This window comes from Oncorhynchus nerka, linkage group LG12 (genome assembly GCF_034236695.1).
Source record: "Oncorhynchus nerka isolate Pitt River linkage group LG12, Oner_Uvic_2.0, whole genome shotgun sequence".
Classification (NCBI taxonomy): domain Eukaryota; kingdom Metazoa; phylum Chordata; class Actinopteri; order Salmoniformes; family Salmonidae; genus Oncorhynchus; species Oncorhynchus nerka.
The window spans coordinates 15,641,852-15,664,351 of record NC_088407.1 but is presented as its reverse complement, the minus strand read 5'-3'; the positions used below and the strand labels follow the sequence as shown (position 1 = coordinate 15,664,351).

Genomic DNA, 22,500 nt, shown 5'->3' with positions numbered 1-22,500 from the left:
CCTGCATTACGAGTCTGGCGCCTGGGTAAGTGTTTGTCCAAGCTAAATCTCTCTAAGGCTTCGGCCCTCAAAAACAACAGCCAGCCAGTCGACATGATTTCACACACTGTCAAAACTAAACACCTCATTGGTTCATGTGAAACGTTTTGATATGACAGAATAGAAGACAGTTAACCTACAGTAAGCTATGAGAGTGAACATCACATGACCGTTCGAGCCCTCTTCAGAACGCAGATAACAATTAGAAACCCCTATGGTTTTGTGTTGTTACTAAGTAAGCTGCCAGGCTAGCTAGTGAATGTCCAGTCCTTTTCATCATCATAGGCAGTGAAGCCACAACCAGAGGTAGCCAGTTTATTTTAGTTTGGTTAGGCCTAACTGGGTTACACTGAGTTGTATTCATTAGTCACACCGTAGCCAAACATTTTACAAAATAACCTACCAGTATTATTATTATTATTTTTTAAATCGGACAAATTCAGGTAGGTCCCTCTCCCTTTCGGCCCGTTTGGTTCCTGGTCAGGTCTGGGATAGGTATGAGGTTCCTGGTCAGGTCTGGGTTAGGTATGAGGTTAATGGTCAGGTCTGGGTTAGGTATGAGGTTAATGGTCAGGTCTGGGTTGGGTATGAGGTTAATGGTCAGGTCTGGGTTGGGTTGGGTATGAGGTTAATGGTCAGGTCTGGGTTAGGTATGAGGTTAATGGTCAGGTCTGGGTTAGGTATGAAGTTAATGGTCAGGTCTGGGTTGGGTATGAGGTTAATGGTCAGGTCTGGGTCGGGTATGAGGTTAATGGTCAGGTCTGGGTTGGGTATGAGGTTAATGGTCGGGTCTGGGTTAGGTATGAGGTTAATGGTCAGGTATGAGGTTAATGGTCAGGTCTGGATTAGGTATGAGGTTAATGGTCAGGTCTGGGTTAATGGTCAGGTCTGGGTTAGGTATGAGGTTAATGGTCAGGTCTGGGTCAGGTATGAGGTTAATGGTCAGGTCTGGGTCGGGTATGAGGTTAATGGTCAGGTCTGGGTCGGGTATGAGGTTAATGGTCAGGTCTGGGTCGGGTATGAGGTTAATGGTCGGGTCTGGGTTAGGTATGAGGTTAATGGTCAGGTATGAGGTTAATGGTCAGGTCTGGATTAGGTATGAGGTTAATGGTCAGGTCTGGGTTAATGGTCAGGTCTGGGTTAGGTATGAGGTTAATGGTCAGGTCTGGGTTAGGTATGAGGTTAATGGTCAGGTCTGGGTTAGGTATGAGGTTAATGGTCAGGTCTGGGTTAGGTATGAGGTTAATGGTCAGGTCTGGGTTAGGTATGAGGTTAATGGTCAGGTCTGGGTTAGGTATGAGGTTAATGGTCAGGTCTGGGTTAGGTATGAGGTTAATGGTCAGGTCTGGGTTAGGTATGAGGTTAATGGTCAGGTCTGGGTTAGGTATGAGGTTAATGGTCAGGTCTGGGTTAGGTATGAGGTTAATGGTCAGGTCTGGGTTAGGTACGAGGTTAATGGTCAGGTCTGGGTTGGGTTGGGTATGAGGTTAATGGTCAGGTATGAGGTTAATGGTCAGGCCTGGGTTGGGTATGAGGTTAATGGTCAGGTCTGGGTTAGGTATGAGGTTAATGGTCAGGTTTTAAAATCAGCTTGCAGTTTAAGTACCTCTGATTAGCCTGTAAGCCGATAGCTACGGTCTGTGGTACAACACAGGAAAACTTTTCAGTAAGCTTTGCCACTGTCCTGTCGGTCTCTCTATCCTCTCCAATTCCCATCTCTCTCACCCTTCTCTGCCCCTCTCGCTTTCCTCTTTCTATCACATCTGTTTCTCCCTGAACCCTACCTGTTATTTGGCAAAGAAGGAGAGAGACAGACAGAGAGTTAGAGCGACAGAGAGAGAGAGACAGAGAGAGAGACAGAGAGTTAGAGCGACAGAGACAGACAGAGAGACAGAGAGAGAGACAGAGAGAGCGACAGAGAGAGCGACAGAGACAGACAGAGTTAGAGAGACAGAGAGAGACAGAGAGACAGACAGAGACAGAGACAGACAGAGAGAGAGAGAGAAATAGGTTGACCTGAGAAGACTGCTGAAGCCGGGCGGAAGAGAAAAAAGGAGAAGGAATTAGATACATTGTAGACCAATTAGACACTACTCTTCTTCACCCTTCCTCCTCCCCCTCTAGTTTGGGACTTGGGGTCAGTTCCATCCAAGGGGCTCAAGTCCAATAGGTAGCCTAAATATCCTGATGAAAATGGTGGGATGCATGACACTTAAGTGGTAATGCCATCCATGTCAAGTGGCATTTTCCTGCCACTTCCTAAAGGGGCACAGGTAATGACCCTGTCTGTTTGTGTGCAACTCTCGTATGTCTAGTCCATACTTTGTGTAGCTGTTAGCGTTGATGCTACTGATAACCGTCTGCAGGTTGATGGAAAGCCTTTCCAAATAAATGGTAACTACAGAGTAGTATTTGCCTACCTGGCAGCAGGATATGATTATTTGCAGATATCCAGTGGCCACTTGTTTTGCAAACTATGCAAATAACATGAGCGCTACAGAAACACAGTAATCCAAAACAACAGTCTCTGGGTGGTGGCACTTGCATTAAATGTAACTTTTTACTTAACTAGACAAGTCAGTTAAGATCAAATTCTTATTTATAATGACGGCCTCAAACCTGGACCTGTGTGTATTGGATAGTTACCCATTAAAAGGGAAATACACCTCAAATTCTAATTCTCTTCCATATTTTCCCAGACCATAAAAGTAGTCTCCTGATGTGATTCAAAATGTTTTTGTTTTTCTATAAAAAAAATATTAAAAAGTGTGATTTTTGAGAGCGGAAACCTGGAAAACCAGAAACCTGGAAAAACAGAAGCAGAGAAAAATACAACTTGGAAAAAGCAAAACAGAATCAGGCAAAACTTAATAAATAAAGCTTTTATGGGGCCCTACACTTGGCCTAAGGACTCTCTTTGGGGACCCCCAGACATTTCACTGTATCTCTGAACTGGCTCACCTAATTCAAGGGCTTTATGATAAGTTGACAATTGAAATCAGGTGTGTTACCTATGGAATAGATTGAATAAATGGAACGGCTGAGGGACCCAGAGGAGAAGTTTGAAAAACACTGGCATAAGGGTCTGTCTGTGACCGTCAGAGAGACAGAGACACAGAAAAAGAGATAACGAAAGGTGTGTTTGTGTGCATGCGAGTATATTTAGAAACCAGCCATGCCCACAAAGTACTATCATAAAGAGCCATTCTTCCCACTAGTGTCGCTGTACTATCACCCTCCATGACCCCGTCAGTGTGTCAGTGTGCGTGTAGGATTCAAAACAGCCTAATTTATAATGTTACAGGTTATTTTTCAGATGCCTGCCTACTTAACATGTCATTTCTTTTTAAATTTCAGTGTTTTTTACACCAGTGTTTTTCTGTTAAAGGTGCATTATACAACATGTAAAGCCAGATAATTTTTTAAAAATGCAACCAAAAGTCTTTCATTGGCTATTGTAACCTTTCATTTGACCTCTGCCAAAAGGTCTGGGCCCAGTTACATGAAACAGATTTAAAAAGTGAATTTCCTCCTTCTCTTTTCCCATAAAGTTTCCTTAACTTTAAGTCAATTAAGCGAAAAAGTTAAAGGGTTCCCATGAGACCCTGAAGTGCTTCATTCAAAATGGACATCAAAGTAAACCGCATTTGTGGAGGTGAATGTTGCTTTCCTCTGGCCTGGTTTAAAAAGGAAAACCTCCACCAGCTAGGCTGCTAGCTAGCGGGCTAGCTGCTTAGATACACAATGGAAGAAACACAGTCCATGGTTACAAAGCTACCTGGCTACCCTGTTGGTTAGCTTGATGTGCTAGAAAGTAATAGAAATAATGTTTTTTTTTTACTAAAAGAAATGTGTTTCATCATTTTCTGAATATTTGTTTATCCCGTCTTGAATGTATCAGTTCTGTTTTGCGATCTCCCAAATTAAAATGTGATCTCTTTGAGGAGAGTTCAGTCAGTGAGTTAGGTCATCTCCATGGTAACCAGAGACTTTCTGCTGTACAGGCCTTCAAACTACCGTAAAATCCCTTACGTATGCCCTTACCTAAGGAAAACATTTGAGGAGCTCTACGCAAAGCTGTCATCAAGGCAAAGGGCGGCTATTTGAAGAATCTCAAAAATAAAATATATTTTCATTTGTTTACACTTTTTTGGTTACTACGTGATTCCATATGTGTTATTTCATAGTTTTGATGTCTTCAATATTATTCTACAATGTAGAAAATAGTAAAAAAATAAATAAAATAAAAAAGGTTTGACCGGATGTCTCATGGTCTGACAAACACCACTCCTTTTGAGGCAGGTGCGGGAGGGCGACATCGAAGGTGCAGTGGGTTGAGATGCAGGCCATGCAACAAAAACATCTCTCTAGCTTAGACAGACCGATATCCACGGGGATTTTTGTATTATGTTAATTAGATTTCCACGGGAGCACAACCCTTGTAGGCCAAGGCACATTTATGCATCCTATACATTTGTAGAATCCGGGCATTAGCCCCTTCCCCTACTCTGTGTCTTAGGCAGCTAATGGTATTATCAACTAATCACAGACTTAACACACAGAGACAGACACACACAGAGAGACACAGAGACAGAGAGAGACAAAGGCAGACAGACAAGACAGAAGCAGGCAGAGAGAGAGAGAGAGAGGCCGACAGGCAGAGAGAGAGAGAGAGAGGCAGACAAGTATTGCTGTAATAGTCATTTTGTGGGGGAAAACAGATTCTTATTGGCTGGGCCTGGCTCCCCATTTTTGTTCAGTATAGAAGATTCCTTCTTCCCTAAATTCAAACTGAAAAGTGCTACATTCACAGAACAATCAAACTAAGGTCTGATGTTAAAGAGTTGGCAGCACAGTACGTCACAGCTTGCCACAAGCTAATGCAGGAAACATGGGGAAATCACAGGCTTAACATAGACAGACAGAGAGAGAAACTGCTACAGAGAGAGACGAGCTAATGCAGGAAACATGGAATGTAGCCTACTATTTTCTGTATAATAAGTAACAAACAATATAAGTACCACCAGTCATTTATTGTTTGTCGAATTAGATTCTGAACATGAGCCATTACTTATATTTTTGTATATTTCTTTGTTTTATACATTATGGTTTTATAGGTAGTATTTTGTATATTTCTTTGTTTTATACATTATGGTTTTATAGGTAGTATTCTTGTTTTTGTCGGCCGTTCTTTTCATAATTTTTGTTTGTAACACTTCGCTTTGGCAACATTGTTTTCCAGTGGGTGGGCCCATGCCCTCCCAGGCCCACCCATGGCTGCTCCCCTGCCCAGTCATGTGAAATCCATAGATTAGGGCCTAATGAATTCATTTCAATTGACTGATATCCTTATATGAACTGTAACTCAGTAAAATCATTGGAATTGTTGCATTTATATTTTTTGTTCAGTGAAAATACAATTTCTCCGACACACACACACACACCCTAAATAGGCCTATTGAATTTGAAATTCAGAAGGACAAAAGGCAAGTGTGTGTGTCCATTTAGAAGCCAGCAATGCCAAAACACACACAGCGCAAACATTAGCAACAACAACTGCCTCTGCATTATCCCTCTCCATGTCCCCGTGTCTGTGTGGCTAATAAACTTAGCTAACATCACATTCCTATAGGGAGAGAGTTAAACTAGTAAAAACCTGCTCTTTTATCAAGACCATCTGTGGAGGATCAAACTACAAGGAGAAACGGCAATACAGTGAGGGAATAGTAGTCACACACACACTACAGTAGAGTAACACACACACACACACACTCTACAGTACAGGACCACACACGTTATGTTAACGACAATACTATCTGGCAATACTGGCTGATAAGGAATGCCCCTTTACGGGGAGGTAGAATTCCTTCCCAATCGGAATCTGTTTAGAAGAAGGAATATTCTAATTGATGACATCACAATTCCGGCAAAACGGACCCTGGCGAGTCTCTCAGGAAAACCAGAGCAATAACTAGGCTATTCCACTGTCACTTTTAGACCAGAGATGAGGTCTCGTGGAGGGTTAGAGGTGCTAGAGGGCATCTCTAGGGGTGTCAGGAGCTGTTATATCATGTCCTGGGCTCTTCAGAGTGTCACTAGTGGACATTCCAGTTTAATTCTGGGGGGAAAACGACATGGCATGTACCTAGAATGTACACACACACCTCTCTGTTACGCGTGGGAATACTTTGGAACAGATTTCAGAAATCAAAATCCATTGGTGCGGATTTGCTACTGTTTTTTCTGTCTTTTATGTCCAAAAATTAATTTTAAAAAGCATTGGAGTAGATTGTTTCCCTTTGAGGCACATAGTAACCCAAGAATTTGATTACTCAACCAATTTCATATTCGTCCTCCTCCTATCTGAATGTGGGAGAACATTCACTCCCCAGCAAAGCCTACAACTATCACACAGTCATTCAACATCCTACAGCAGGATGGCCCACTAGTGATTTTAGAATGACATGATTATTATTGGTTTTATATTGTTGGACACGAGACTATAAAAACACCAGGAAATCAGCTCTAAGACATTTTGGGAAAAATGTGTTGGCAAGTATTCCCACGAACAATAGAGAGACACGTGACCGTTCCCGCCCCACCAACTATCCATTGAAGAACATGTCAAATATAAAGATCAGCCCGCGGCTGAATCTAGTTGATGATCCCAATCCTAGAGAATATGAGAAAACATTCAGGCTTACCATAGTACACACACTTTACAACAGTAAACAGCTAGCTAGCCTGTTAGGTCACGAGGCTAATATACTCCTACATGAGAAAACACTCTGGCTTTGACTCAGACAGGAGGCGTTTACCTATGAGTAACAAAGGACACACTAACATACAAGTCGATATAGGCCTCATGAAACTACATGAAACTACATTGCCATGGAAATGGCTGATAACACTACTTGAAGCAGTTGCTGTTACAGTAGTATTAGTATGTAAGTCTTACATCATGTTATGCCATGGCATTGTTGAATACTCCTTTCTGATTGGTGTTCTAGAGCATGCATTATTTCCCTATAACATATGGTATGTTTTGTTTGAGCTTCTTTTGAAAGCAAAAGTCGGATTGAAAACAGTATTGGCATTGTTTGGTCTGTTTGGTTACCACCTCATCTGTAGCCATCTAGTATCACATTTCAAATCAATCAAATGTATTTATAAAGCCCTTCTTACATCAGCTGATGTCACAAAGTGCTGTACAGAAACCCAGCCTAAAACCCCAAACAGCAAGCAATGCAGGTGTAGAAGCACAGTGGCTAGGAAAAACTCCCTAAGACAGGCCAAAACCTAGGAAGAAACCTAGAGAGGAACCAGGCTCTATGGGGTGGCCAGTCTTCTGGCTGTGCCGGGTGGAGATTATAACAGAACATGGTCAAGATATTCAAAGATATTCAAGATATTCAAATGTTCATAGATGACCAGCAGGGTCAAATAATAATAATCACAGTGGTTGTCGAGGGTGCAGCAAGTAGACTTGTTAGCTACTTCAGTGGATGTTGAACACATTTCTACTGGCAAATTAACACATTTCAAATTATAACTAGGAAATCTATGCGTTCTCTGGAAAACAATGCAACTGTGGAAGGTCAGTTCCACTTCGCTAGAACGTCGTGGAACAACCCTTCCACGTCATTCATTATTTTTTCCATAGAACGCATAGTCCCTTGTTGATTACCTGTTGTATGTGTCATAGCAACTTATTATACAGCAATAAATCGGTATAATCTACATCCTACTAAAACATTCAAATTGATTTAACATATTGAGATTATATTTAACATCTGTGTGTATGTATTTACATCAGAGAGAGTTCAGGTTCAACACCAAACATGCTCGCGCAAACGCAAACACACACACACACACACACGAAAGGCGATCCAGTTGCCTGTGCACCTTCCTGCGTTAGTGCCAGTACACATTCTGTGTCCCAAATGGCACCCTATTCCCTACACAGTGCACTACTTTTGACCAGGGCTCAGGGTGCAATTTGGGATGAAGCACACACATGCCTACTGCTAGACCCAGCTCATAAATAACTGTCAGTCTGAAATTAAAGCAGTAAATATAGATGTGAAATAGGAAAGGGTAGCTCACGCTCTCAGCAGCAGCTAGCTAACGCTCTCAGCAATCTCTACTACAGGACCTTAACTCAGCTCCAAGACCAAGACAACTAGTAGGCTCACATTGTCACACTATGAAGGAGGCCTTGGATGTGGGATAGGAAAGGGCACAGCTAGCTAGCTAACACACTCGCTACTCTGTGTAAAAAGGTTTTGCTACAGCATGCCCAAACGAACAGGACCCAGTAGCCTACTTCCCGGTTTCAGAAGGTGCGCTGAAATGGGCCTGGCTGGCTGCTGAAGGCAGGTCACAGGAAGTTTATTCCTGTGATAGTGGTGCATTTCCTGTGGCTCTGTTCTATTGCTGTGGTGCCCCGACACACTGGGCCAATTAGAGCACATCAAAGACCCTCTGCATGACTCCACACACACTAGTATGAGAGTGGAAACACTTCAAACAATGACAAGCTTTATTGGAGAAGAGTTTATTTTTCTATGGAAAACCACACACATCTCCACACGACACCCACAAACGAAGAGTTGGTTTTTCTATGGAACAAAACTAAGGAAGAACCTCGCCCAGGAGGGCAGCAAGGAGTCAATGCAGTGAACACACTCACACTCTCTCTCTCTCTGGTGGAAACGCACACACGGGCAACTGCAGGTCAAGGTTTCTCCATAGTTACCATAGGTACTGTTTGACCCCCCTTGGCACAATGGCCAGGACCTTGGTCAATGAAGTGTGTGGAGTACAGTAGGTGAGAATCCCTCTCTTATCATTATTACATTTAGCACTGCAGGGCATGCCGACAACTGGAGGGCCAGCACGCGCACACACAGACTAGTGTTCTCTACCCTGGGATTTACTGTATTACCAGCTTAGTATAAACCCATTGGGTGTCTATCAGAATGCTAACAAAATTAGCACATGTAATAGCGAATTTCAATGTAAGCTGCTAGCTAAGTATACTAACGAGGACAAACGGAAAAAAAATAACCAAATTGCATAGGCAGGCAGTCCAGCACATATAGTTAGTTATACATATATTAGGTAGGAGCAACCGAATGTTCTTTTTGGTGAGTTTGGACATTTACAAGCGAATGTGAAGGAGAGAAATTGTGCAAATGAACAGTACTGGCTCTATAGTAGCAGACACGCTGCGTCTGTGTGGAGTCTGGAGTCGCTATGGCAACGGCCCTGCCTGCTCTGCTCACAGAAAATGTGGGAGGAGCAAACAGACGGACAACAGAGAGGAGAGAAAAAATGCAAGAGAATGAAAAGAGAGCAGTGGCAGCTGTACAGATAACTCATCCAAAGGGCTGGGACTTCTTGAACACGTAAAAAATACAAAAATACACACAATATGATGATGCCCCGTCACCTTATTAAGTCAGCCACTTAACTTAGATAACTAGCTATCTAGTTAATGCAGAATTATTCGTTTTTCCAGACAGGAAAAAAATAATTAAACAACACAAGAAATATCTTGCTGCATTTTGTAAACACAGAACTAAAATGCTTCTTATTGTAATTTCTCCTCGGGATCAGACTAACTCTGTGCTTCTGTTGCACTTCTCCACGAACGGGCATTCTATCAGCAAACAGGTCTCTGACAGATGTGTAGCTACTGTTCTCTGGTAGAATGCTAGTTCACCTTGAAGAAAAACATGAGGAAATGTAGCTGGCTACATTCTATGAACTTTAATATGATGGCCATGCATCGTTGTTGCAAAACATACCTTGCTTTTTCACTGTAAACTCATTTAGCCTACTTGTGTGGCTGGCAGCCAAATAACGTTACACTTCTGCTGTCCTCCGATGAAAAGGAATCCGTTTTCTGCTGAATGTGTTGCACTAATGTATTTTATGTGAAGGAAAACTACAGTTGCACGCCCCTGATCACTCTATTGAAGCAAAACACCACTTAACTTTCAATTTAAAACAAGACCCCTGTCAATACACAGCTGGACTCACCTGCTCCGGCTTTCTCCCATTGTGCTCTTCACAAACAAACACCTGACTGACTCACCTGCTCCGGCTTTCTCCCATTGTGCTCTTTACAAACAAACACCTGACTGGACTCACCTGCTCCGGCTTTCTCCCATTGTGCTCTTCACAAACAAACACCTGACTGACTCACCTGCTCCGGCTTTCTCCCATTGTGCTCTTTACAAACAAACACCTGACTGGACTCACCTGTTCTGGCTTTCTCCCATTGTGCTCTTCACAAACAAACATTACATTACATTTAAGTCATTTAGCAGACGCTCTTATCCAGAGTGACTTGCAAACACCTGACTGACTCACCTGCTCCGGCTTTCTCCCATTGTGCTCTTTACAAACAAACACCTGACTGGACTCACCTGCTCCGGCTTTCTCCCATTGTGCTCTTTACAAACAAACACCTGACTGGACTCACCTGTTCTGTCTTTCTCCCATTGTGCTCTTCACAAACAAACACCTGACTGGACTCACCTGCTCCGGCTTTCTCCCATTGTGCTCTTTACAAACAAACACCTGACTGGCTCACCTGCTCCGGCTTTCTCCCATTGTGCTCTTTACAAACAAACACCTGACTGGACTCACCTGTTCTGGCTTTCTCCCATTGTGCTCTTCACAAACACCTGACTGGACTCACCTGTTCTGGCTTTCTCCCATTGTGCTCTTCACAAACACCTGACTGGACTCACCTGTTCTGGCTTTCTCCCATTGTGCTCTTCACAAACACCTGACTGGACTCACCTGTTCTGGCTTTCTCCCATTGTGCTCTTCACAAACACCTGACTGGACTCACCTGTTCTGGCTTTCTCCCATTGTGCTCTTTACAAACACCTGACTGGACTCACCTGTTCTGGCTTTCTCCCATTGTGCTCTTTACAAACAAACACCTGACTGGCTCACCTGTTCTGGCTTTCTCCCATTGTGCTCTTCACAAACAAACACCTGACTGGCTCACCTGTTCTGGCTTTCTCCCATTGTGCTCTTTACAAACAAACACCTGACTGGCTCACCTGTTCTGGCTTTCTCCCATTGTGCTCTTCACAAACAAACACCTGACTGGACTCACCTGCTCCGGCTTTCTCCCATTGTGCTCTTTACAAACAAACACCTGACTGGACTCACCTGTTCCGGCTTTCTCCCATTGTGCTCTTTACAAACAAACACCTGACTGGCTCACCTGTTCTGGCTTTCTCCCATTGTGCTCTTTACAAACAAACACCTGACTGGACTCACCTGTTCCGGCTTTCTCCCATTGTGCTCTTTACAAACAAACACCTGACTGGCTCACCTGTTCTGGCTTTCTCCCATTGTGCTCTTTACAAACAAACACCTGACTGGCTCACCTGTTCCGGCTTTCTCCCATTGTGCTCTTTACAAACAAACACCTGACTGGCTCACCTGTTCTGGCTTTCTCCCATTGTGCTCTTTACAAACAAACACCTGACTGGCTCACCTGTTCCGGCTTTCTCCCATTGTGCTCTTTACAAACAAACACCTGACTGGCTCACCTGTTCTGGCTTTCTCCCATTGTGCTCTTTACAAACAAACACCTGACTGGACTCACCTGTTCTGGCTTTCTCCCATTGTGCTCTTTACAAACAAACACCTGACTGGACTCACCTGTTCTGGCTTTCTCCCATTGTGCTCTTTACAAACAAACACCTGACTGGACTCACCTGTTCTGGCTTTCTCCCATTGTGCTCTTTACAAACAAACACCTGACTGGACTCACCTGTTCTGGCTTTCTCCCATTGTGCTCTTTACAAACAAACACCTGACTGGACTCACCTGTTCTGGCTTTCTCCCATTGTGCTCTTTACAAACAAACACCTGACTGGACTCACCTGTTCTGGCTTTCTCCCATTGTGCTCTTTACAAACAAACACCTGACTGGACTCACCTGTTCTGGCTTTCTCCCATTGTGCTCTTTACAAACACCTGACTGGACTCACCTGTTCTGGCTTTCTCCCATTGTGCTCTTCACAAACAAACACCTGACTGGCTCAACTGTTCTGGGGAACTACGGTAAACTTCATAACGTTAAATAATGTGACAGGTGAAATGAAGAACGCCATCTGCTTTATCTCCTAACACGTTGCACAAGTTGACTGCTGGTATTAACTTTAAAAATACAGCCCAAGCCTCACAGACACATGCATGTAGACAGACACACGTATGCCCCCCCCAACAATCCCTCTGTCACTCACCCTTGGACGTGGCAGTCATCCTGTCTGACTTGATTAAGTCTATACTGCCATAGGCTCCGTTGTCCTCTGCTACTGGCACAGTCAGGTTACTGGCTTGGGGGGCGTTGGGGGTCACCCCGGTACCATGCCCGGTGCCTCCCTGCTGCTGCGGTACGGGTAGAGGGTTAGAGTCCCGGTCCTCTCTCAGCTCCAGGGCGATGTAGTTGAGTCCGTTCTGATACCCCACAGACATGTTCCTGCACATCCGACCCCCAGGAGGACACACAGATGAGGCTGAGGCAATGCCCAGATCAGAAGGCCCTGGACGGGCAGGGAGACCGGCCGAGTCCCCCCCTACCCCCTCAACACACATCCACACACTGTCAAAGGAGCCAGAGCCGGTCCACTTGGAGCTCTCGGCCAGATGAGCTACGTTGAGGGCCGAGGGGTTGGCTGAGCCCGAGGAGGGGTTGGGGTTGGGGCTGGAGCTTGTGGCTCCGACTCCTCCGGAGGTGGAGGATGAGGAAAACGTTTCGGAGCTGTGTCGGCGTCGCCCCTGGGGGTCCGCACGTACCACCTTGATGGGCTCAAGCTGGGGGCTGGAGGAGGGAGGGGAGGCAGAAGTGGGGGTTAAGGTGGGGGGGTAGCAGCTCTCCATCAAACACAGGTGCTGCAGCATGGCCGTGGGACTACTCCGTAACCCCCGCGACTCCTCACCACTGCTGAGGTTAAAGGTCATATCTGTGTAGTCATCTGTCCCCGTCCACAATCGTGCTCCAGAAGAACCAGGGGCCCCACTCACGGAGGCCCCAGCGGCAAGAGGTCGGATGTAGCTGGGTGGGTTCCAGGGAGCCACCAGTGAGGGTCTGGGAGACTTGTTCTTAGCCAGGCGTCCTCCATCATCACCCCCACCTCCAACCCCCACCTCTACACTCATATAGTCCTGGTTCTGAGGATAGGGGTGGGGAGGGGAGTGGCGCTGCTCAGCAGAGCCCACCGAGGGTGAGCCATCCTGGGCAGAGAGGGGGCAGGCCGTTGGGGGTCCGTAGCGGCCCCCAAACTCGATGTTGATGTACTCTCCAGGGCTGGAGAGTACCTCGGCGGCGTCCGGCTCGCTGACCCTCAGTGACCCGTGGAAGCTGCGGCGCCCTAGGGGGAGGCGGTTGGGCCGGACCGGGGTCGTCCGACGGTCACCGTTAGCCGCTTGGTGGTGCACCCCGTAGGGAGGGGGCGGGTAGCCGTGAGGGAGGATGTGAGGGGTGTCAGACCCCCCACTACCAACACCCCTCGTCGTCACGCCCCTCTCGCCGACGTTGGCGGTCGCAACCTGGGAGTAGACTGGTTTTGCCGGGGAGCTCATGGGTACATACTCATCACGCGCTCTCGGTTCCCTCTCTCTCTGTTCCCTCTCTCTCTGTTCCCTCTCTCTCTGTTCCCTCTCTCTCTGTTCCCTCTCTCTCTGTTCCCTCTCTCTCTGTTCCCTCTCTCTCGCAGCGGGGGCCTTGTAGGAGCGAGGCAGGGAGAAGTAGGGGCTGTAGTTGTATGATTTGGGGTCTCTCCCTTCAGGGTTGCTCAGTGCGTAGTATCCCCCCTCGTTGGAGAACTTCCGTCCCCCTGCCGCGTCCCCTCCACCTCCTCCGCTACTGCTGTACGACATGTCCATGTACTCTCCATTCTCGGGCCGCTCCACTATACTACCAGAACTACTGACACTACCTCCACCCAGACCCATGTTACTGCTACTGCTGTGGGAGCTGGGGGAGGCCTGGACTGGGGAAGAGGAGTTCCGCCCCCCTGGTAGCATCATCATGTAGCCACGGGGGTCTGTGGGCTGTTGGGCTAGGCGGGGGGCCTGGGGAGAGTGGGAGTGCTGGGGATGGTGGTGGTGAAGAGAGGGGGAGCTGGGTTGCATAGGCATGTAGTCCGGTGCATCACAGGGTGAGGCTGCCACCCCACACAACATGGGCATGTAGCCGCTGTCCTCCTTGGCCGAAAAAGGAGGGGGTCGGCCCTGGCTGTGCTCTGAGCAGGAGCTGTAGTCAGAGCGGAGGGAAGAAGAAGAGGAGGAAGGCTGGGTGATGCTGTCAGTGCGGCCGAGAGACAGGGCCTCTCCCACGGACACCGACTCGTCCAGCGAGAAGGTGGTCTGGGTCATCTTCTGGTACACCGTCACACCACTGCTGCCGCCGGCAACAGCCCCCTGACCCCCGGGCCGCGTGAACGAGTGGGTACGTCTCCTCAGGGACCTGTCATCATCCGTCGACGTGCTCTCGTCCCGGTTGGGCGTCTCCGCACTGCCAGAGCTACTCCCTCCACCGCTGGCGGCTCCAAACACCTCACGGTGCCAGCCCATGGCCATGTAGTCGCTCATGCAGTTCTCTTCTCTGATTGGTGGGGTGTTGCCAAGGGAATCAGGAGTGTTGCTCCGGACCCTGAAGTAGCGGAAGTCCCCAGGGCTGGAGCCGTACTCGTCTGAGGAGTTGAAGCCTCCGTCCGAGGGGGAACCGCAGATGGACGCTGAGGAGGGCCGGGTAAGGGTATCGGAGACAGAGCCATGCCCGCTGCTGCTGGACACGCTGACGGGGGAGGTGGTGGAGGGAAAGTGGGAGACGGGGAGCGAGGCGGAGCGGGCGTGGTAGGTGGACCCTGGTAGTGCCCTGGCGTAGCGCCCTACAACCCCGGTGCTCCCGGTATTCCCTGCCCCTACCCCGCCCTCCTGGCGCCCCAGGTGTATCCGGGCAGTGTTCAGGTGGATCAGGCTGCCAGTAACGGATCGGAATGGCCGGTTCATCGTCCCCTCACCCTCGCTCGATGTTCGGAAGCGATAGCCGCTGGCGCCAGAGCTCTTACTCGACGGCGGCGTCCCAACCACCGACTCAGTCCTGGAGCGGCGCTGGAGACCTGTCTGGCTCGGAGGCAGGTTACCTAGGTGACGGCGGGTGGTGATAAAAGCGATGGGGTTGGAGCCAGAAGATTGGCTCTTGCTCCTGGGGCGGATCTCAGCAAAGGCCTTCAGAGCCTTCATGGTCTCCAGGATGGTCTCATGCATGTTCTGGGCCACTACAGAGTCATCTACCTGCATCCATATCTCCCCAGGGCCTATAGAGGATGACCGACCCACCTCCATGAAGAAGAAGCTTTCTGAGTGTCCACAGCGTCTGATGTTCATCAGCTGAAGGTTGACACATGGCGTCTCAGAGTTTAGTTTGACCAGGTGGATAGTTTTAGTAGAGAGGCATAAACGATACACACCTGTGAGGTTCTTGGTCTGACCCAGCCCTTTGGGTTTCACGTTCACCTGCCACACCTCTTTGAAAACCGTACCTGGTGTGACGGTACCGTAGCCATCATCCAACTCGTCCGAGTCTAGATGCCCCTTTTTCCCCTCACTCATCAGTTCACTCAGCGCTACATACCAGTCATCTTGTTCCTGCTCGTTTTCAGCTACAATAGCAAAGTATTCATCCTTAGTGTAGAGGGCTATGAGGTGTTTGTTTTTGGAATCTGCTCGTTTGTTGACAGTGAAGCACTGATACAGATAGATCACCCTTTTCGGGGGAGAAGGGGCGACCGTACCGTTTGCAGCTGCCGCAGCAGCAGACCGCAGACTGTTACGGAATTTTTTCTCGCTGTCATAGTACTCCAACCGACTGAGGCCTAGGTGGCTTGCCGCCCTCAGCACGAAAAACCTCTTGTGGCCGTGTTTCTGTTTCCGCAGATAGCCACACTTCTGAATGTCGTCCACTACACCTTCTGAGGTAGCCACGCTAACATTAGCATTCGCGGCTAGTTGTATCGCGGCCGACGCCGCGTTTACCGACGCAGCGAGTGCGTGGTGGCTAGCAGCGGGGTCCTGCTGTACCAGGTTCAAAGACGATGACGAGGCTTTCCTTACCGGGGACTCCGTGATGTTTTCAACAGAGAGATGATGCTCCGTCGCCGCCTGGTAGTGGTGCGACAGCGGGTGTTGTTGTCCTTTGGGCAGCGAGCTCTGGGGGTAGTGGTGGTGGCTGGAGGGCGGCAAGTGCTGATGGAAACGAGCTCCGCTGGCCCCGACACCACCGATATTCAATAACGGGGAAGGGGGTTCCCCGATCGAGGTGTCTCCATCATTGGCTGCAGCTGGTTTCGTCCCGATGGCCCTCTGTTGCGTCTCCACTAACAACATAGCCGCTTTGCTTTCTTGGTAATTCGTGAAATTTGCCATTTAGAAAACACAACCAAAGGTCACTTTACCTAAACCGTGCTGTGGACCTAGAACCCATTCTTGTTTTGGAGACGGGCTCCGACTGGCGCTGCTGTGTTGTGCTGTGGCTACACGGCGCGATGGTTAGCTACAATACAAGCGTAAATGTATGTTGGTTCTGTTTGAAAACGGCCGGTCCAGGCCTCTTCGTCACAAACAGGTATCCAATGTACGCTTTTAGGAAAGGAAGCCCATCGTGTGAAATGTTTCCACGTTCAACCCCGTTTCTTTAATCGTTAGCTAGCAATCAGTCCCCTTCTCCCTCTGTACACAACTCTACCGAGCGGAGCACAAACATCACGTGACTTGCGCGTACCCATAAGCAGGAGGAATAATGAGCGAGTCGGGGATTCTCATTGGACGTTCAGCGAGATTGACAGGAACTGACAGGTAAAACAGCCAATAATTGAGGGTGATTCGTGTTTTACGTCAATACGGTCGACTAATGATCTCGCACGGAGTGTCATTGAGGTTAAAAGAGGAGGGTACGTTTTTGTGATGATCGACATTTGACTGGCCAATGATTATCGGTAGAGTGATAGGCGTTCGTTGATGCTACCACTCTCATTGGACAATATGGTTGATTGACGTTGAGGTTATCTAATCACAGTGTGACCACATGGACCAATGGCTGTGCTGTTTTAGTTTGCAAGTTTCATATTGCAAGTTTCTCCTGTGCTACTTATTTGTAGGCATTGAAGGCCATATGTGCCCTAAAACATTTCCTTATCTCCTACCACTTTGGTATACTTTGCAGATCTCAAAGAACTGGATAGGTGTAAGCAACATGGCAGGGACTACCCTAAACCCATTGTAATGCTATGAATCCCACCTATCCGGTTATTTCAGGGCCAATATTCGGAATGTTTCTAAGAGTTAGTTAACCTTTATTTAACTAGGCAAGTCAGAAAAGAACAAATTCTTATTTACATTGACTTCCATTGGCCATCTTATTCATCCCTCTACACTTGTGTGTATAAGGGAGTCGTTGTGAATTTGTTAGATTACTTGTTAGATATTACTGCACTGTCGGAATTAGAAGCACAAGCATTTCGACCAATTTTTTTTTTTTTATTAGATTTGAAAAGGCAAAAGGCCTCCTGCGGGACGTGCTGGGATTTAAAAAATGCAAATAAATAAAATAATAATATAGGACAAAACACACATCACGACGAGTAAAGGTGCTGATCTAGGAACAGGTCATCCATCTCCATAATTGTATTAAAAAAGATCAGCTCTCCTGCTCTGAGACACTTTATGCGCGACCCCCGATAGGCAAAAGCCAGGGGTCACAGTGGATGTTTTGAAATCTATTGATATTGTTTTGTTTTTCTGCATTCCTTTTATGATTTGTTATTTGCTTGCTGTAGTGGTGTGACTCCTCATGACTCAGCATGAGCGTGTCGAGGTATTTATTCAGGCGCTTGAGAAAAATCATTGACCCGTGCCCTGTCTGGTCAAACCCCAGAGAGACAGGGATGGGTGTAAAGCATCATAACAAGTTATTCATTCTATCCAAACACCTCACTTGTTAAAGAGGCAATCAGCAGTTAAAACAATAACAAAGCCTACTCCCCAACACTGTTTCCTTACAAAGCAGGGAGATGGGGCTGGAGAAAAGTAACCTCTCTCAAATTCAAAGACAGGGCTATGGATGCAAGGACTGACCAGCCATGATATGAAACTTGTCGTTTTAATCATGTTTTTAGGCTATACAGTGTTTGTTTACAATTACTTTATTTAAAAAACATTGTCATAAAACATTATATTTTGGGTTCTGATGGGATACACATGTTGAACTAAGCTTACGATTCATTTATAAATTATATTCTTCAAGAATAAATGGGTACATATTGTAAATGTATAAGTCCAAAAATGGATGTAGCAACTGCTGATTGCCCCTTTAAGTAAATACACAACAGTAGTGTCTTTGGTCATAATGTGAATAGGGGCTCTATTCAATCAGATCTGCTTTTGCCGACATCCACATAGCAGTTGCTTTGACGGTGTCTGTGGTGGAACTGTGTTAGAGCTGTCAAATACACAACAGGCTTTCTGCATTATCAACTAAAGCAGACATTGCCATTGGCTGCACAGAGTCACATTGACATAAATCCCATGCAGCCTTGTTTACAAATTCTAACACTGTAATGTGAGATGTAATCTACACCTCCATTAGGAACACTGGAATGTGAGATGTAATCTACACCTCCGTTAAGAACACTGGAATGTGAGATGTAATCTACACCTCCATTAAGAACACTGGAATGTGAGATGTAATCTACACCTCCATTAAGAACACTGTAATGTGAGATATAATCTACACCTCCATTAAGAACACTGTAATGTGAGATATAATCTACACCTCCATTAAGAACACTGTAATGTGAGATATAATCTACACCTCCATTAAGAACACTGTAATGTGAGATGTACTCTACACCTCCATTAGAAACACTGTAATGTGAGATGTAATCTACACCTCCATTAAGAACACAGGAATGTGAGGTGTAAACTACACCTCCATTAAGAACACTGGAATGTGAGGTGTAATCTATACCTCCAGTAGGATGATAGAAAACCTCCTTATTTATTTGAATGATTTTTTAATTTTAGTGTAATTATTTCTATATAGTCTACACACGGGTTCCCTAACTGGCAGCCTGTGGACAGAATTTGGCCCCCAGGTGTTTTTATTTGGCCCCCCAAGTTTTTTAGCAAAAAAAAAGAAACAAATATTTATTTGTATTTTTTTTTTATTGTTGGACATAAAACACTAGGAAATCATCTCAAATGGATTTTAATTTAAGAAATCTGTTCCCAAGTATTCCATGCATAATAGAAAGACACCTGATCATTTAACATAAGCAAGGTTTGAAATGATTATGCTTTAGTAAAACAGTATATCTGTTTGGGCTTCTTGCAGTCAATTTGAAGTGTACAAATTGTGACTGAATCTAGTTGATGATCCCTGGCCTACACTTTCTCGTTCTGAACTTCTAACGCGAGTGGGGTCGGGTGTGTGGCTTTGTGACAATGATCGCAAGAGCAGCTACTCAGCGATTTGATTTGACGGCTCCAATGCAGTTCCACTACCTCTGACACCAACAAAACATCTGCTATGCGGGTGTCTGCTATCTCTGGTTAACAGCTGATCTCATTGAATCTAGGTCTAGATTATGGGAACATTACAATTGTTTCAAAATATGAGTCATAAAAATTAAAAACATTAAGATAAGAGTTTTAAGAGACGATTATGTGCAATTGATTCAGCGAGACATTTTCTGATAACATATAAGGCATGATACCAACTAACTTTTAATTTAATTTAATAGTCTTTGCCCTGTCTGTTTATTTTTTTTCATTCAGTATTGCAGGGTCGCCGTTTACTGTGTATACCATGTGCATACCATCTGTATACCATGTGCATACCATGTGCATACCATGTGTATACCATGTGCATACCATGTGCATACCATGTGTATACCATGTGCATACCATGTGCATACCCCTTTATATAGGACTAATACAACTTCAAACTATTGTGTATTTTTGGGTTATTTTTTTACCAAAATGCATGAAAATAGAACTGAAATAGAACCGTGGTGGATAGGTTTCCTCAAGCGGGAGATATACTAAACTGTGCAGAATAGTATTAGTAGTTTACCTAATTTCCATATTTACACATATCATGCTATATCTCCCTGCCCAATCCTCACCCGCCATCCCTTTCCTTCCCTTTCTCCTCCCTCCCCTTTCCCTTCATCCTCCCCTTTCACCCCCCCCCCTCCTCACACACCACTAAACCACAGATGACATAACAGTTTCCTAGATGAGAGCACTCTAGTCTCCTCTCTTTTATGCATGACATTTCATTATAGTTAATTGATCATGTCAAAACGGTGTGTTTAGTACTGGGCAGGAACTAAAACCTGCAAACCTCATACTTGTGCTCTGCTCACTCAGAAGTACAGTAAATGGTACTGTACTGTTGACACCCGTGGAGGCTGGGTGGGAGAAGCTATAGGAGGACTGTCTCATTGTAATGGTTGGAATGGAATTCATTTAGCTCAGTTGGTCGAGCATGCCGCAAGCGCCAGGGTTGTGGGTTTGATTCCCATGGTGGACCAGAATGAAAAAAAGTGTTAAAATGTATGCACTCACTACTGTACTTAGTCTGCTAAATGACACAAATGTCAAATGTAAGCATATGGAAACTATCTTCCATTCCATCCATTCCAATGAGCCCGTCTTTCTATAGCTCCTCCCACCAGCCTCCATTGGTAGATTGATATATATTCCCAGGCACCATATCTCTATAAGCAGGTTTATAGTGGGATTACAATCCGGCCCCCCCTGTACATGATGTTCTAGGAGCAGACAGACTGGTCGGGACAGGAATAGAGCAGTAGATAATCCCAATCCCAGCTGCATTCTGGGTCCCCATCTGATGCATCTGCTCTGTCTGCCATCAGAGGGCGTTGGAGTCTAATTAAAACTCTTTTGGTGAGACTAAAGGGACTTTTTGGCACGTAAACCGACTAGCCAAAATTTGAAACTGATCCTTGCCTTAACCCTAGCCTTAACCAAACCCTTAACCCTGAGTCTAACCTAATTAGAACCTATTCTAAAAATATAGATTGGTTTGCATGTTAGAAAAGTCCCTTTTAATCTCTACCGATTAAAACCTGTGACATGTGGAGTGGGGACAGCACATGGGAAAAGGGTGGAATAAATGACCTCTACTAGCCACCGATACAAATTGTTTTCATAGTTTACCAGGCTATTAGGTTTACCTCTGTGTATCTAATTTGAATGACATTCAGAATACCAAAAATACAGTATTTGTGATCTAGCAGATACGCTTATTGTACCCCTGTGCCATCTTTTCATCTTTGAACTATATAACCATACTGAAGACCTACATATTGTCTGTCACATACACGGCATGAAAGTGCATTATTGTGGGTTAACTGACCAGTAGTGACAATTTTCACAATTTTGTATTGCAAGCCATGCTAACAAGTTACAGTACACAATTATACACAAATACAATAAACACCTGTAAACAAACAAAATATTATATCGTCTTGACTTGGTTATAATACAGGCGTGTTGAAAACTGATGATGGAAAGAATGATTCCGTAGAGGAATGTTTGTGCGTCATCAGAGTGTTTGTACATCAGAGAAGTTCTACAGGTGATATTTTGATGAATTGTCTCTCACATACAAAGTGTCTCAGTGAGCACATACTATACACAACAGTCCCTTCTAGGCCCCAAGTATATACTTTCACAGATGTGTTATACACATGTTGCAGAAACTTATCACTTTATATGGGGATTTTTACAGAAACGTATCACTTTATATGGGGATTTTTACAGAAACGTATCACTTTATATGGGGATTTTTACAGAAACGTATCACTTTATATGTGGATTTTTACACAAACGTATCACTTTATATGGGGATTTTTACATCTGCAGCAACCCGTCACTGACCCATCATATTTTTTGAAATTGTTGTTTTTTGCACTGCATTGTTGGGGAAATGGCTCGTAACTAAACCTACAACTGTTGTATTCAGCTCATGTGACAAATACAATTGGATTTGACCTATGCAGGTTCAAAATTCTGGGAGAGTTTTTCTGGAAGAGTCCGAGGTTTACAATTAAAGAACATCAACATAACACAACATGCAAGAACAAAAAGAAAAAGCAAAGCTTGTGTTTCAGTAAGTCAGCGGACGGACAGAGTGTGAATGCAGGGAGCATGACGACCAAGAGAGACTGTTTCGTCACGAAGAGAGGAGGATGAGAAGGAGGAAATCAGGAGGAGAAGAAAAGCAGGAAGAGGCTTTGAGCAAAGCGTTTATGGGACACCAAGCGAGTAGACTCACTGGACAGATCCGATCCGTGGTTTACTGAGTAACACTGATACTTCTAATGATAGTCC

At 45.5% G+C, this 22,500-nt stretch overlaps 2 protein-coding genes across 3 annotated transcripts in view; both read right to left on the bottom strand.

Moving 5' to 3' along the window:
- LOC115124667 (insulin receptor substrate 2-B-like) overlaps positions 1-16,821 on the bottom strand; it is a 20,628-nt gene extending 3,807 nt beyond the window's left edge. Inside the window, exon 1 of the mRNA XM_029654101.2 lies at positions 12,321-16,821. Within this exon, the coding sequence (XP_029509961.2) occupies positions 12,321-16,506 (4,186 nt within the window). The 5' untranslated portion in view covers positions 16,507-16,821. The remainder of the gene's footprint in view (positions 1-12,320) is intronic.
- Positions 16,822-21,529: 4,708 nt separating this feature from the next.
- Positions 21,530-22,500, bottom strand: part of gc2 (guanylyl cyclase 2) — a 48,650-nt gene continuing 47,679 nt past the window's right edge. For both annotated transcript variants that reach the window (XM_065025276.1, XM_065025277.1), the window contains exon 27: positions 21,530-22,500. This exon is cut by the window's right edge and continues 770 nt beyond it. The gene's annotated coding sequence lies outside the window, so the exon portion shown is untranslated.